General features: G+C 36.7%; 1 protein-coding gene and 1 long non-coding RNA gene across 10 annotated transcripts in view; both read left to right on the top strand.

The window, feature by feature from the left end:
* Positions 1–17,295, top strand: part of LOC133123816 (titin-like) — a 195,261-nt gene that overhangs the window by 75,523 nt on the left and 102,443 nt on the right. For 7 of the 9 annotated variants that reach the window (XM_061234420.1, XM_061234419.1, XM_061234416.1 and 4 more), the window contains 18 exons: positions 630–767; positions 956–1,033; positions 1,276–1,365; positions 2,500–2,586; positions 6,253–6,336; positions 7,999–8,046; positions 10,913–10,957; positions 11,276–11,677; positions 11,917–12,186; positions 12,294–12,569; positions 12,691–12,830; positions 12,953–13,079; positions 13,164–13,430; positions 14,340–14,603; positions 14,703–14,842; positions 16,084–16,210; positions 16,321–16,587; positions 16,733–16,999. In XM_061234420.1, coding sequence (XP_061090404.1) covers positions 630–767; positions 956–1,033; positions 1,276–1,365; positions 2,500–2,586; positions 6,253–6,336; positions 7,999–8,046; positions 10,913–10,957; positions 11,276–11,677; positions 11,917–12,186; positions 12,294–12,569; positions 12,691–12,830; positions 12,953–13,079; positions 13,164–13,430; positions 14,340–14,603; positions 14,703–14,842; positions 16,084–16,210; positions 16,321–16,587; positions 16,733–16,999 — 3,117 coding nt within the window. The remainder of the gene's footprint in view (positions 1–629; positions 768–955; positions 1,034–1,275; positions 1,366–2,499; positions 2,587–6,252; positions 6,337–7,998; positions 8,047–10,912; positions 10,958–11,275; positions 11,678–11,916; positions 12,187–12,293; positions 12,570–12,690; positions 12,831–12,952; positions 13,080–13,163; positions 13,431–14,339; positions 14,604–14,702; positions 14,843–16,083; positions 16,211–16,320; positions 16,588–16,732; positions 17,000–17,295) is intronic. The other 2 variants (XM_061234413.1, XM_061234418.1) reach the window with 2 other exon arrangements.
* LOC133123820 (uncharacterized) lies at positions 3,210–3,592 on the top strand. Its single transcript, XR_009708250.1, has 3 exons — positions 3,210–3,269; positions 3,351–3,431; positions 3,512–3,592. It is a non-coding gene; the product is annotated as an uncharacterized LOC133123820 (long non-coding RNA).

The following is a 17,295-nucleotide window of genomic DNA, read 5'->3' as shown; positions in this document are numbered from 1 at the left end:
TTCCCTTATGACTATTTTCAAATATATTTTAACCATAGTTGTGTCCAAGTGTGTGTCACCCTGCCAGACCAGTACTGGTCCATTTTACCATTCACCATTTGGTGCAGTAGATTCAAGACTTCAATTAAGTCTGTGGTGCCCATCCATGTGTCAAACACTGCCTCAACAAGATAAGCCACCCAGCTGCCACCATCCCCAGATATAATATATTGCATAAATATCTTTACCTGACCTGTTTTATTTATATAGATATAAATATAGATATAATTAAACATGATATGTCTTTTGGATGTGCATAAAAACAATGTTCATCGTGTCTCTTTTTTGCTTTTTTAAATACCCTAAAGCTACTTTGCAATTGGTAGAATGTGACTCTTACAGTGTCTATCTGTATGTGTTAAAACTGTGTTTTTCTCTGTTGTTTGCACATAACCAACCATATTTGTTCACTTATAGTTTCTTGTTCAATGTTCAAACCATTCTTAAGAGTTCTTTTAATCTATAAAATGCAATAATTACATTCTCTTGGAATAGCATTTTATCTCTTGCAATAAGTCTTGACTCTTGTCCAGTGCCTTCGGTCATTGCGTAAGCTAATCATCGTAATTGTGTATTTCCATTACCTGAAGATAAACCTGAATTTATAGCTGAAGTGGCTCCTGAGCCCAAACCCCACATTATACCTGGGCCTAAAGAAGTACCTGCTAAGGCTGTACCTGAACCAGTACCTGCACCACTAAAGAAAGCTGAAGCACTCCCATCTGAAGGTATAGTTGTGTCTGTTCTGTTGGCCTACTTTTATATGTCGCAAACTATCACTTTAGTTGTTTGTGAGTGTACATGTGTATGTGTTTGCCTGGCTTCAAATATAGAAGCAACTGATTTTCTTTTGATTTCATTGTGTTTGAATTCCCTTCTGTGATGTTTATCTTGAAACACAAAATGTTCTTTGAAGTTACTGAGGTGGTAAAGAAACAAGAGCCACCAAAACCAGAGCCTGCTAAAAAGACGATACCTACTTTTCCACAGAAAGGTACAGATTCTTGTCTTCCACAAGAGAGTTTTCTGTTGCCCTATTCTTATATGTCACAAAATATTCCTTGTTTTTGTATGTATTGTATTTTAACTTGTAAGTCATCTGTGTGTGTGAGTGTACATAATATGTATGTGTTTGCCTGGCTTCTGATATAGAAGCGACTGTTCTTCTTTCGTTCATTGTGCTTGAATTCCCATCTGTGATGTTCTACATATTGAAACACGAAATGTTCTTTGAAGTTTCTGAGAAGATAGAGCCACCACATCCAGAGCCTGCTAAAAAAACAGAACCAATACCTGCTTTTCCAAAGGAGACTTCTCCACAGAAAGGTATAGATTCTTGTCTTCTACAAAAGAGTAACAACTAATGGCAGTGCTGTTGCTAAACTTGAATATCTTATTGAACCGATTGTCTTTTCCTCAATTACCTCATCTTATTCGATCTTATTCAATGTCTTCTTTAAGTTAGTGGTTTATTTAAGCCTTAATATGCAGGGTTCACATGATGAGATAACAAGAAAGGGTTCATTGTGATGGGTAAGGACAACACACTGTTTTACTGGATTCAATCAAAATAACCAGGAGCTCTCTAAAATGAAATGAAACATCTGTGGATAATATAGCATCACATTAAAATGAAGTATGATTAATTACAGCTTTTATCTAACAGGAAACAAGATTCCTATCAGTGTAGCCAAGTTTTATTGTAAGTGAAGACCTTTGTGCTGATATGGGGATGGAATGTTAATAGTGATATGGGGATGGAATGTTAATTAAAGCCCTTATTATGATAACTTGCAAGCTTAGTGTGGTTGATAAACACACTGCACACAATGACTGCAGTAGTGTTGTGACTGTCCACATCACATCCTCTGTAGATATCTGATTTTCATGCAATTCTGAAAGTTGTATGAATGGTAATTGCTGATACTATCAATGTCCAGTGTTCATAGCAAGATAAGATTTAGCAAGAGCTTAATTATTGCTTTGTGAAGAGGTATTGCTTTCAGACAAGGCAATGTCAACAATATGAGGTTAAGCCCACAATATAGGGGTGTGCTTGAATTCTGTGCTAATTCATACTCTATACAGGGAATTGTTAGAAATATTAGATGGAGGCTATATACTTGCAGATTTCAGACCTTTACAAAGCATGCTTAATTTCCAACATGACAATATGTCCTTTTTGGGACTCCAGGTCATATAGTTACTACACCATTACATCATAACTACCATAATCAAGTACAAATTGATCATTATTATAGTAAGCTTGTGGCAAGACAGCCTAGAGCTGTGATTGAATCTCAGGCTTATTATATTTTTGGTGAATGTGTGTATAATTAAGCCACACATAATCAAGCTAAGATCTATGAACCTAGAAATTGAAATTGTTGTTGTGCTTACCACAAGTAAGTGGTACGGTGTGCATGACTGAAAATGTCCAATGAATGTGTTTTTATAAAGTTCCTGAGATGAAACAGAAGAAAGTACCTGTTGAGAAGGCTCCAGAGGTTGTGCCTGAAAGGGATATGGAGATAGCACTTGCCAAAGGTACGCTTGAAGCCATGAATGTACTTCAAGCACATCTTCTTTTCAATCTTCTTCACTCTTAATTGCTCTTGTGTGCTGTCTGTTCTTTGTTTCTGTAATTGTATTTGTTTCTATGTATTTGATCATTATATTATAGAGCATTTTATTAAGAAAATTTCAGTGTCTGTCATGAACAGTATAATTGGTAATATGTCTAATATGTATGTGCATACATTGTGGACCTGGAAAATTATTTTGAACTAAATATTGAGTGTTCTTTAAAGAGCCTGACATCACCAAGAAAATGGAGAAAACTGAGACTATTGCACCTATACCAAAGATAGAACCATCACATTCAAAAGAAACTCCTGCAGTGAAAGGTATTGCAGTGCTCCTTTAGATCCGATTTTCTGTAAAAGGATATTTTCCATTGTACTAAATATGAGGTATTCTTTAAAGAGCCTGAAGTCACCAAGAAGCCAAGAACCGAGCCAGTTGTACCAACACCTAAAATACAAGCAGTACCTTCTGCAGTTAAAGGTATTACAATTCTCTTTTAGAATTTTATTTTCTCAACAAGCATATTTTCCTTTGTACTAAATATGAGGTGTTCTTTAAAGAGCCTGAAGTCACCAAGAGAATGAGAAAAACTGAACCAGTTGCAGCAAGACCTAAAATAGAAGAAGCACCTCCTGCAGTTAAAGGTATTACAATTCTCTTCTGGAACATAATCTTCCAAACAAGCATACTTTCTATTTGTACTAAATATGAGGTATTCTTTAAAGAGCCTGCAGTCACAAAGAAGCCAAGAACTGAGCCAGTTGTACCAACACCTAAAATAGAAGCAGCACCTTCTGCCGTTAAAGGTATTACAATTCTCTTTTAGAAAATAATTGTGTCAACAAGCATATTTCCCTTTGTACTAAATATGAGGTGTTCTTTAAAGAGCCTGAAGTCACCAAGAAGCCAAGAACTGAGCCAGTTGTACCAACACCTAAAATAGAAGCAGCACCTTCTGCAATTAAAGGTATTACAATTCTCTTTTAGAAAATAATTGTGTCAACAAGCATATTTCCCTTTGTACTAAATATGAGGTGTTCTTTAAAGAGCCTGAAGTCACCAAGAAGCCAAGAACTGAGCCAGTTGTACCAACACCTAAAATAGAAGCAGCACCTTCTGCAATTAAAGGTATTACAATTCTCTTTTGGAAAAGATTTTTCTCAACAAGCATATTTTCCTTTGTACTAAATATGAGGTGTTCTTTAAAGAGCCTGAAGTCACCAAGAAGCCAAGAACTGAGCCAGTTGTACCAACACCTAAAATAGAAGCAGCACCTTCAGCAGTTAAAGGTATTGCAATTCTCTTGTGGAAAATAATATTCTCTACAAGCATATTTTCCTTTGTACTAAATATGAGGTGTTCTTTAAAGAACCTGAAGTCACCAAGAAGCCAGAGAAAACCAAGTCTATTGCACCAACACCTAAAATAGAAGCAACGCCTCCTGCAGTTGAAGGTATTATAATACTCTTCTCAAGATTTTCATGTATGATTTATATTTAGCAGCTGTGCAAATTATACACATGGATTGCTGAAAATGTAAACCTGCCTATTGATTCTTAAACTAAAAAAATGTGTGTCTAAATCAGTGTTTGTGTTTTATGTTGTATTGTCAAATTCTTTCCCACCGCTAATGGTGCTACATCTTAAATATCAAATGTATACATATCAATATAGTAACAGGACCCAAGAAAGTTGAACAAGCAAGAACTTCTGTGACTCAGAAGACGATAAAGGTTTCATCTCAGATGGATGGAAAAATTGAAATGAGTCAGGAAGCTTTTCTAGAGAAAGAGCTTGTATCTACTTCAAGATTTATTCCATTCAATAGAGAGGAAAAAAACAAAGTCTTCCAGAAAGAACAGACATCTTTTGTGCAGGTTTCTTTGGATAAAGAACTTTGTCCAATCATTGATGGGAAAGAATTCCCCAAAATGGAAGAAACTGTTCATGAAGTTGGCAGAGCTGCAGAAAAGAAAGTTACAACTACCTTGACTAAGAAGATGGATGAGGCTTTATGTAAGAAAGAGGCAATTCCCCCTGTTGAAGCAACTGGACTCCTTCAAAAGTTATCTGATGAAATGAATGAAGTTTCAACAGATAGGCCTTCTAAGAAAGAGTTGATTCATCTAAATAAATTATCTCAGAAACCAGATGGGGTATCGTTTGAGCAAGAAGTAACACCTGTCATGCAAGTTTCTCTAGAGAATGAATTACCCCCTAAGGGGCTCATCCCATCCATAAAAGGGAGGACAAAAATGCATGAAATGAAAGAAGGTTGCGAACACATTGATTTGAGTCAAACTGAAAATGATTTGACTCAAAATATGGAGGAGGTACCATCTGACATGGAAAGGATTTCTCCTGTCAAAGAAATGTGTCTCCAGCAAAATGTGTCACCTGAAACTAAGGAAGACAGTGGAAGTGAAGGAATATTGCTGGAAGATATTTCTCTGGTGAAATGTTCCTTGAGACAAGATGATGTAACTCTCAAAACAGAGTACAAATCTGGAATGGAGGTTTCTTTGGAGAAAGCGTATTGCACTCAGGGGATCATCATATCCAAAAAAGAGGGGAGAGAACTCACAATGAAAGAAATTTCTTCTGAAGAAATTCCATTAAAGAAACAAGAAGTAACTATTCAGTTGGAATCTCCAAAAAATATTGAGGAGGTTACTAAAAAAAGGCTTGGCTCTGAGGAAGACCTATTAAATACAATTACTGAAATTACACACGATAAGGAAAAGCCTTCACCTGAAAACAGTGTGGTCACCACTAAAATGGATAAAACATCTTGTATGGAGGAATATTTTAACTTGAAGAAAGATGAAATCCCTCCCAGTAAATTTGGAATGAAGAAAAAGCAAGAAATTCCATCCAAACAAGTTAATAACCTAAATGAAACGATTCAATGTAAATTGGAAGAAACTCTTAAAAATGTGTCTTTAAAGAAATTGAGTACAGAAAGCATTACCATGGTCACTGATGGAGCTACACCTTTGAAAGGTATTATGAAAGAAGACTACTCTTGATTCAAGTGATAATCAGCCTAATCATTCCATCATCATGTTGAATAAAGAAAGGATTACATGTCTACTAATATCCGGTCCTCTGTGTCCTCTGTGTCCATCTCATGTTGCTGGTTCAGTTCAGTGATCCCCATAACACAGCATTCATTGCTTTACTTGTGTCAGATCTTTGCAATTAACCTCTTGAACTTAGCTGTACTGTTTATGTGGAATCTTCTACCATGTGTACAACAATAGTCTTCAAGCATGCTAATGTGCCTGTCACTCTTCCACTTCTTGTGTTACATTTGTTGGCTCCATGTTGTTTCGGAGTCTGCCTTCTAATTCTTAATCTTACATGGTATTCTTGAAAGTGTCTGAACCAGTGATGAGACCTACACCTGAAGTCCCTGTTTCATTCAAAGAAGTTGCTCCTTCAAGAGGTACAGAAAGTAAATAAAGACATCTTCTTACTTTGAATCTTGTTTCTGTTGGGTCTTGTATGTCCAGTATTTTGTATGTCATGTTGCACTGTATATGTATGCTATTTATGTGATTGCCCTTTGTTTGAGTCTCACATAAATATTGTAATGATTCTCAAAATGGACCACTTTTATTGAAGTGCCCACAGCAGAGAAGAAAACCTTGCCAGAGACACCACAGCCTATCCCTGAACCTCTTGAAGAGACTGTATCATCTCCAGAAGGTACACCATTTTTTTATGTTTGGTTTGTTGTTTTTATGTTGTTTGTATAATCAATCTTAAAATTAAGCCTGTGCTTTTGTGGTTATGATTTTCAATGTGTCAATGCCCAAGTTCCAAATTCAAATTAAGCTTGACATAGTTTCAGAAAAATAAATAAACCAGATGTTCAGGATCAAGAACTTCAAGTGCAAATGGCACCTGGAATGATGCCTCATGTACATCATTCCGAAATGTCTCGAGTTGGCAAAGATGAAGTAACACTCTAAAGCTTTTGGTTATCAGCTCATTGAAAGTGTCTTAACAACTTTTCAGCCCTGTTAAAGTGATCATGAAGTCATGTTTATGTGTGGGGTTTGTTTCATCCTTCTTCATCACTGAACAGAATTGAATTTACATAACCCTTCTTGTTTCTCTTGATGCTAATGTCTAATGTCTGGAGAATTATTTAATTGAAATGTATATTGCTACCAGTAGTAAAATTCGCTCATTTTGAATTGGGTAGGTACTGTATTTTCCATATATTTCCTCTTCATGTGTCAGCCTGACTCTCATTGTACATGTACATTTTGAGTTTTAAAAGTAAACCTGAAAGTCCTACCTTCTTGCACATCTTTACTTTCTTTAAATATATTCAATAGAATAGACTATATGTTTAAGTTTACATGATTACAGCAAGTGTTTGTGAACCGTATACAATTTAATGCAGGATGGCCTGCTGAAAAAAACAGCTCAAGCTAGGTATTCAAACAGCTGGTAGCTGGTAATTTCAAGCTGGTCATAGCTGGATTTTACACCAACTTCCCAACTTCCGACGTCCAAGCACAACACAAACAACAGAGAGTGTGGCACGTGTATAACCACTTGAACTGTCCACATTTTGGACTCACACTGACACAATGACAGTAACATTACTTTTTTTTTGGTTTTGGCTTTAAAAAGAGAGAGTTGCGTCAATGGAGTGTCAAAACACTAGGTGGTCAATCCCAGCGGTTGTTATGACTAGTAAACATATCGATTTCCCCTATGTACAGTGCATGCTGACCTATATTGGATGCGTGTACGTAATTATATGATTCTTGCCAAAATATATACCTCGGATTGACGTAAACCGCAAGCTAGCTGGCTTTTTGATACATCCCTTGGCTAACTGACGTGTTGCTTGCTAACTGTATTGGTTTTAAAAATGTGTTTTTCAAGTTCTATGGTAGCTACGAGTATTTAATGTAATCTTTACGACTTTCAGATAGAAGCCTAGGTGAGGAATGTCATGTATGTAGCCTGATGTTTATGGAACTAGTCTAAATGCAGGAGGATCTGCAACTTTGAATAAGTTAATCAATAAAGTCATTACAAATAGCCTATGCAATAAGATCAGAATCCAAATGGACTCAGTTGCACTTGTAGTCTGTAATAAGAATTGAGAGTACTCTTTGATAGGAAGATCCATCGATATCAAGAACAACCTGCTGCCTGGTGCTAGCTATGTTAACATTAATAGAAGCAATTATTTTAAGCTACCATGTCATGGTTATTAGTAGTCTACTTCTGACTTCTGTATTCTGTATTCTAAGCCTTTCACAATGTTTGTAAGAAAATCTAATTTTCTTTGCTATGTTATGTTTTTCTTCATTTAAAAATATGTGTTTCTAATTTCTAAACTAGATGAAGACAAAGGCCCAGTTACAGCACCTGGACCTGGAGCTAAGAAAGGTATGCCAATTGCCTCAATCTTTGAAATACACATTTTTCTTGTTAATGTCCAAAACAATTCTGTGCTGTGTATTGTCCATTTTGTTCAGTTTTGTGGATTGTGTTACATGTAGTCAGTTTGGTTTTTGTCTGTAATGTATTTAGTCTGGTTTGCATTTCTGTGATGATTGTTTAGCCTGATTGAAATGAAAAAATGCTAGGAGAATGTATGAATCTGTGGCTGTTCTGTTGTGTGTTCAATGTGTTCAGCCTTTCTGTATGTAATGTAAAACCTTTATCACCTCAGACAAACCAGGTACAGCACCTGTAACTCTTAAACAAAAAGGTAAAATTCATATTGAGGAGAAGATGAGTCTTGAGATGCCATCATTGAAGGCAGTGATGAGAATTGAAAAGGAGAGGGAAGAAGAACAGAAAGTTGTTTTTCTAAAAAAAGTATCAAAGCTCTCCTCTGAAGAATTTCCAACATTACCTGAACCTTCTGAGACAGACAAACTGCATTATTATGAAGCTGCAACAGAGTTCATAAGAAACAAAACTTATGAAATTGAGGAGAGTCAGACTTTTAGAATGGCACTGAGAGGCGAAAAAGAGCAGAAAGCTGAAGATAATATAGCTATTGAGCAAGTGAAGTTGAAACCGCCATGGGAAATTCCTGGAAAAGATGCTGTTGATGAACCAAAAATTTCTCTGAAGACAGTCCATACTGAAAAAGAATTAGAAAAAGTAACATTAAAGAAAACTCCCAAGATTACTGAAGAGGAAGCACCCAAAGAACCTACACTGCCTCTGAAAAAAGTGTCAAAACTTAAAACTGAGGAGCAAGACCAAGAAACTGTGAAATTGAAACCGTTTGAAAGAACTGCCAAACCAAGTACTGTAGAATCAGGAAAAGAGATAAAACCAGACGAAACAAAGAGGGAACCCCTTACATTCAAGAGAAGTGAGAAACAACAAAAAGATGAATCAATAAAAGAACCTGTTCCTACAAGAGAAAAAACAGAAAGAATTCCCACTGATAAGAAAGAAGAAGTGATCCTGAAGCCTTTTGATAAAGCCCCTAAAGATGAAAAAGCCAAGGAACCTGGGAAACCTTTGGGAAAAGTCAAAAGTATTCCAACACAGGATCAGGAAAGAGAAAAAGTAGAATTGAAGCCATTTACAAAGGAGGAACCTGAGAAGATTAAGAAGATAGAGTCACCCCATGAGCAAAAAGAAAAGCCAGCTCCTCCTCAGCCAGTCTCTGTGAAAAAAGGGATACCAAGTCCAAAGCTGGAAGAAAAGCCAGTGCCACTTCAGAAGGTGAGACACTCACCAAAAGAGCCTGGAGAAAAGGGCAAAGAAATATCTCTGAAACCTGTGGATCTCCCTAAAAAAGACCTGGAACCTAAAAAGACTTGTACACCAAAGGTTGAGAAAATGCAGTCAATAGCATCTCCATTAGAAAAAAAGCACAGTGGAGATATCATCAAAAAGCAACCAAAAATTGTGTCTCCCAAAGAGTCTATTGAATCGGTTATCTTAAAAAAGGTTCCAAAGAAAGATCGATCACCGGAAGAAAAGACTCCTCAAGGAAGTCCTCTGAAGATTGGGAAAGGAAAGGTTCTAGAAATGAAGGAACTGTCTCCTGAATCTGTGCAACTAAGGAAAGTCCCAACCCAGCTGGAGGAGGAAGTATTTGAAGAAGAACCTGAGGTCGAGGATGAGGAAGATGGGGAGACTTGGGGGTGGGAACTGGCTCCTTGTGAAAGCTATGGTTCACCAGAAGACTGGGAGGATCCAGAGGAGGGGGCACTTGAGACTCCAGGAATGAGGGGTGACAGACAAGGTATGAGAGAGGCTAACCATCACCACTGACCTCCTATCCAATGCTTTGGAAAAATATCATGTTTCACCCCAATAATCTCCATCATGTCCATATTTAATCTTCTTTCAAACCAAAATGTATCTGTCCTCATCTGTGTTGCTTGTTGTTGCATGTGCTTTGTGTTTGCTGTCAGTCAAATAAATCTTTCCATCCATTGCAAATACACAAACTTCATATTTTTGCTGCTGAATGAATCACACTGGTATGTATTAATGGTAAGTTTAATACAGTGCGTAAGAATTTGGATAGTGGTACAATTTCTGTTATTTTGGTTCTGTACCCACTAGATTTGAAATGAAACAATGAGTTTAAAGTGCTAACTGACACCTTTAATTTGAGGGTATTTGCATCCATAGTGGGTGTTCCATCCATTTTACGTTATGCTCCAGACAGTTTATTTTGATAGGCCTGTTGTTTGCCCTATGTCTCTGACTGTTTTTTGTATTTCTTTCCTATATTCCTTGACTGTCATTGTCACAGCGCTGGTCCTCATGTTTATGCCAATAACAGACTCCAAAGGCAATCAAAAGCCTAGAATCAAGACTAGATACTGAAAGATTTTTTATACCTACACTAAGGAAGTGATTAAATCACCTGGCTAATTAGAAACAGCTGAGATGTCCGATTACTAATATGTCCTCTAAAATGGGGGAGAGGGGCTGTGTATAAAAATGTAATGTCTTCAATGATTACACAATAAGGATGTAGGTCCCTCAAATTAAAGGTGACACTTTAACCTCATATTCATTATTTCATTTGAAATCTAATGTGCTGGAGTACATAGCCAAAAGAACAGAATTTGTACCACTGTCCAAATACTTAAGGGCTGCACCACAAATCATTGACATTGCATGATGTGCCTTCACATCATTTTAAGTGTCTGTAAGGCTCCCAACATGCCTACATTCGTTTTTTGTTCTTAATTTGTTTTAGCTTTTTAGTTTTAACTTTTTGGGAAACATTGTTTTAAATGATAATCATTTTTCTCTTGAAAAATAGATGGGAAGCCAAAAGAAGAACCAGGCAAAGGCAGAGCCATTAAACGTAAGAATGACTCTCAATTATTGCAGTTATATTTGTTTGTCTGTCTTGCAAAATGAAAATGGAAAGCAATACTGTGACTTTAAGGTATGCAATATACCTTGAGCTTCTGTTTATATATATATACAATATATTTATTTCTCAAATATTTCAATATGGAATTTATCATGATGCCGCTTAAAAAAATGGGTATTTAGTTTTAGTTTTTTTACATTCATATTTAGAAAATAGTGACATATGACATCATTTATGCATGTAGAATGTCTTGCACTGAATGCCAGTGTGGTGAAAATTGGTAATGTGTTAAAATATGAATTCTAGTAAGGCAAACCCCATCCCCTGGTGATGGTGACAAGAGGAAAGGTATGAGGCCTGGTGGAGGAGGAGGAGACAAGCCCCCAGGGGATTCACCATTTGGATTCCAGCTCAAGGCTGTGCCACTGAAGTTTGTGAAAGAGATAAAAGACATTGTGTTACTGGAAGCTGAGTCAATTGGCTCCTCGGCTGTTTTTGAGTGTCAGATCTCGCCCTCTACTGCTATCACCTCATGGATGAAGGATGGAAGCAACTTGAGGGAGGGCCCAAAACACAAATTTACTTCAGATGGCAAGGATCGTAAACTGGCAATTATTGATGTCCAGCTCTCTGACACTGGCGAATACACGTGTGTTGCCAAGCTTGGCAATAAAGAAAAGACATCCACAGCCAAACTTATTGTTGAAGGTATTTTCATTTCAATTATTAAAATGAACAATTGATTTTTAATTTGTTCAGCCCATTACAAAAATGATAAAGAAAGGGTGAAGGCAACTTCATTTACTTTTCAAATGGTGTGAATGTTATTTTCATAATTCGGTTCATAATTTGCAACTTTATGTCTTAATCATTAAACTTGCAAGTTATATTGCACTGAAACATTATTATAGCCAATTACTAATACGATGTATATGGTTTGCTCATAGAACTACCTGTTAGATTCACAAAAAACCTGGAAGAGGAGATTACAGTATTCAAGGGACAGCCTATGTACTTGTCCTGTGAGTTGAGCAAAGACAAAGATGTTGTCTGGAAGAAAGATGGTAAGCCTCTCAAGGCAGTCGCAGGCAAGCTGGCTATCAACATCATTGGACTTCAGCGTGCTGTTACAATCCAGGATGCTGGGGATGAAGATGCTGGTGTTTACACATGTGTGTGTGAAAACATCAAGACTGAAGGAGGTGTCAAAGTCATTGGTATGTTATTATTATTATTATTATTATTATTATTATTATTATTATTAGTTGGCTGTTCTTAGTTATTAGTTGGGTTGAGTTTTTGCAAACTATTACTTGCTTTGCAGAAATCATTAGAGATTGGTTGGTGAGACCCTTAAGGGACCAGCATGTGAAACCCAAGGCCACTGCCGTCTTCAAGTGTGAACTGTGTAAGGACACTCCAAACTGGAAATGGTTTAAAGGAGACAAGGAGATTCCTAAAGACCCCACCAATAAGACTGAAGTAAAGAAGGATGGGAAAGATCTCATTCTGACCATTAAAAATTGTGCTCCGGATGATGTTGAGGAATATTGCTTGGAGATTGAAGGCCAGAGATACCCAGCAAAGCTAACTCTTGGAGGTCGGTGGCAAATCACATTACCTTAATCACAATGGTTGACCTTACATTAAATGTGAGATATATTTATGTTTATATAATTTCAAACTTTGCTCATGAAGTTATGTTTCTGTCATTGTTACAGAACGTGAAGCAGAGATCTTGAAGCCCCTCACCAGCGTGGAGGTCTACGAGAAACAGAGTGCCAACTTTGATACAGAAATTTCTGAAGAGGATATTCCTGGAGAATGGAAACTTAAAGGACAGATTTTGACTAGATCACCAGTAAGATCATCTTTCATAACTTCATTATTTCTCAACATGAATACATGTACATATTTATACAAATATGTCCATAAATTCATGACTGTATAAAGTTAACTGTTTTGGGTCACTCTTTTTATTAGACCTGTGATATCAAAGCAGAGGGCAATAAGCGTTTCCTTACTCTGAAAAATCTCCAAGTTGACCAGTCTGGTGAAGTCTCTTACCAAGCTCTTAATGCAGTGACAACTGCACTTCTCACTGTCAAAGGTAAGCAAATTAGAACATTTGTGATTTTTCAATCATGAAAAAAGTGGACATACTTGCATACAATTTTGTTTTATTTCCTTGCAGAAACTGAAATGGACTTCACTGTCCCATTAAAGGATGTGACAGTGCTTGAAAAGAAGCAGGCTAAGTTTGAGTGCACTATCACAAGAGACGTACCCAAAGTTATTTGGACAAAGGGATCAGAAATTATTACATCTGGCAAGAAGTATGAGATCATTGATGATGGGAAGAAACATATGTTGATCATCAATAATTGTGACTTTGATGATGAAGGACATTATGCTATTGAAGTCTTGAGCAAAAAGTCAATAGCCAAACTTACAGTGAAAGGTAAGTGTTTTTTTGGTAGGTCAATCTGTGGTAAATACAGCTACAAAGAAGAACATAGACAAATGTATTGCTTAATATTGTGCCAAATATACATTAAATAATACAGTGCAATTTCCGAGTGGTACGTGTACTGTAAATATATGTCTCACTATTCATTATTATGTACTCTTGGAGTTTTAGAAAGAACACATAATAATTACAATTATTGATGTTCTCCATAACTCCGTCAACAAACTTCAATAATTAAATTTGATGAAGTATGTTTTGTTTGGTATTGTGTGAAACATTACACATCCCATCCCCCCAATTTCGACACAATTCCATCTTCCATCTTCCATCTTCCATCTCCATCTCAAGAACCCCAAATGGGGCTCTAGTTCCACGTAACTAAATCTCTTGAACATTGAACTAATATTATAGGTATCAGGCTCAGCTTCATCACACCTTTAACGGACCAAACTGTGAAGGAAGGTAAAACGGCTCAGTTTGAGGTTGAGCTTTCTCATGAAAATGAACCAGTGACATGGTACAGAAATGAAACAAAAATCCATCCAAGCAGATCTGTTCTTACTATCGTTGATGGAAAGAAACACATATTAGAAATCCAAGAAGTCACTCTAGATGATACCTGCCAAATTATGGCAGAGGCTAAAGGACAATCTACAGTTGCTAAGCTGTTGGTGATAGGTAACTTCTGTTCCATCAGTTTCTCGTTTTTCCTCTTTAGATGGTAGACATTGTGCAGTGGTAGATTCTACTTAATATAGATTGCATGTTATTAATGTTGTTATTTGTGTGCTGTGTCACATGGAACCTGGGATAAAAGTGTGTTATTTACACCATATGTATATGAAAAAAAAATAAAAAATTCTCTATGCATGTTGGTGAATTTTGACTTTCCTATTTCAGAGGGAGATGCGTACTTCACAGTTAAGTTACAAGACTATACTGCAACTGAGAAAGATGATGTCATCCTGGACTGTGAGTTGAGCAGGGAAGTGCCAGTGAAGTGGTACCATAATGACAATGAAATCAAGGCTTCTAAGATGGTCACCATGAAGGCTGAAGGCAAACGTAGAATACTGTCTATTAAGAGAGTGGCAGACAAAGATAAGGGAAATTATGTTTGTGACTGTGGAACAGACAAGACCATGTCAAATATTAATATTGAAGGTAAGTGGTTTTGGTTTGTCAAATGTTAATTATGTTGCCAGTGAACTGTCCATTTCTGTTGGTTTTATATTGACTTCATTGATCACTTTTCACTTTCAGCTCGTGATATCAAGGTGATCCGCCCCATGTATGGTGTGGAGGTCTTTGATGGAGAGACGGCTCGGTTTGAGGTGGAAATCTCTGAGCCTGATGTCCATGGCCAATGGAAACTGAAAGGAGATGTCTTGACTCCTTCCTTTGTAGGAACATTCTTTATTCTTATAATGCATGATTGATATGGTCATTACAAAATAGAAAGTTCAACATATATTTGGGTAAACATTTTTGCATAATGGGCTCACTTTTGAGGTTACCAAAACAGCTAAGCCAGTAGCACTGGGTCCAGCACTGCTGCAGATCATGAATAGTCTGTATTTGCTTTTTCAATTATGCCACCACAGTGAAACATCTTCCCAGTACATGGGAAGCCATGATAAATTATGTAATTTAATAAATCAAAGTCTTATTTTGGATTTTATTTCTCTGCCAAAACTTGCCAGTTCCTCTCATTTTTGCAGCTTGGGCTGTGTTTGATTTGCAAATAAAAAGACAACGTAGGTTATGTTATGAGAGTTATATAGCAAATATATTGCTTTGTAACGAACCCTTGAATATAAAAAAAAGAATCAAAATGTGAACATGGGACTTTTATTCAGACTTTTATTTATTAAAGGTACAATAGGTAAGCTTTTTGTGTTAAAACTGTGTTACAAGAGCATTGCAAATCCCTTCCTATATTTGAAAAAGGCTCACTGACTTGTTGACTCACCCTCTACCGGTATTTATAGTCCTTCAATTCGGGTTTGAAAATATGCATTTGATGGGCCGGCACTCTGTACCAAAACATTGTATAGCTGCACAATAATTCAACCTCATTGGTTGAAAATTGGTTCTAATTGCCACAGCCAATGGCGTTTCAAGGTCAGCAGGTTCACAGAGAAGGGGTGAGATAAAGAGTGTTGCGGTTTGACCATGTTCGTTGCTGCAGTTCCTTTCTTGGCTGTTAGAAGCCAGAAATTACTTATTGTACCTTTAAGCTAAATGTTATTGCCAATTTAACTATTATTTTATGTTCAATAATAGTTGACAAAGACATATTTTTTATAATCCACAATTTTAAATTCTTAATCAAATAATTCATAAGTGCATCTAAATGTGATCTATTTTGGTTATAATCACATGCAAATTTCTGTAGAAAGGAAGATATTTTAAGAAAGATGAAGGCAACCAGAAATGTGATGATATATGTTGATGCAAATATATAATTTTAACCTTGAAACATCCTCAAAATAGAGCCCTATGAGATATTAGCTTTTCAAATTCACATTTATTCTCAAAGTATGTCCATCATATAATTTGATTTCTGTTTTGATTTGATTTTAAGTTTAGCATGCTATATCATGTGCACATACCGTTTCATTATATTTGATATGATTTACAGGATATTGAAATTGTTGAAGATGGTCCCAAGCATGTCTTGACTTTATACAACTGCAAGATCCCCCAGTCAGGAGAAGTGGTATTCCAGGCTGCCAATGCCAAGTGTGCAGTCAATCTAAAAGTGAAAGGTACTCAATCAGGAGCCATGCAAATTACAGTTTACAGTACTTCAGCAATTACAATGAATATGATATTATATATAAGTATATAAATCTTTTTTTAAATGTTTTTGTTCCAGAGCTCCCACTCACCTTCATGACCCCTCTGTCCGATGTGAAAGTATATGAAAAGGATGAGGCGAGATTTGAGTGTGAAGTGTCTCGAGAAGCCAAGTCCTTCCGCTGGCTTAAAGGAACTCAGGAGGTGAAAGCTGATGAGAAGTTTGAAATCATCCATGAGGGAAAGAGGCATATCTTGGTGGTGAAATCTGCTGCATATGAAGATGAAGCAAAGTATATGTTTGAGGCTGAAGATAAGAGAACCACTGGCAAACTGATTATTCAAGGTAATATGATCTTTAATAAATATTATCTTGTATTTTATTACTTAAGGTTCACCTACCCCTGCATGTCTGAAAATAGGCTGTAGGACAATCTGAATTGCATGATTGTATCATCCTTTATTTTATATGTTCATTTCTCACCTCTTAGGAATTCGCCTTGAGTTTGTCAAGCCCATCAGAGATGTTACAGTCAAAGAGCGTGAGACTGCAGAGTTCAGTGTTGAACTGTCTCATGAGAAGGTTCCAGTCACTTGGTACAAAAATGATGTGCGTCTGCACCCGAGCAAAGTAGTGCACTTATCGGAGGATGGCAAGATCCACACCCTGGCCTTCAAAGAGGTGTCCATTGATGACACTTCACTGATTAAGGCAGAGGCAATGGGAAAAAGCACTGAAGCTATGCTTACTGTCCTTGGTAAGTGATGTTCTCTGGGTGTGTCACTGTATGTTTACACACTGAGAATTTGTATCTGCGTGTGACTAGAGGGCTCCCATATTAAAAAGTAATGTAATTTTAGGGATCCACCAATCGATAAACCTGCAAAATTGGCCAATATCCATCATAAATATGAGTTCAGAGAATTGTGATTTTCCTTTATGAAGACCGATAAGGAGAGCCTTTCGATAACACAGGATTCTCTGCTGTGAGGAGAGTTGGCCTGCTGCATTTCAGTTTTGCATTTTTACAAGTTTAAATAGCAAATACGCCTA

Source organism: Conger conger, chromosome 3 (assembly GCF_963514075.1).
Source record: "Conger conger chromosome 3, fConCon1.1, whole genome shotgun sequence".
In the NCBI taxonomy this organism is placed as follows: Eukaryota; Metazoa; Chordata; class Actinopteri; order Anguilliformes; family Congridae; genus Conger; species Conger conger.
This window is presented reverse-complemented; position numbering and strand designations above follow the sequence as displayed.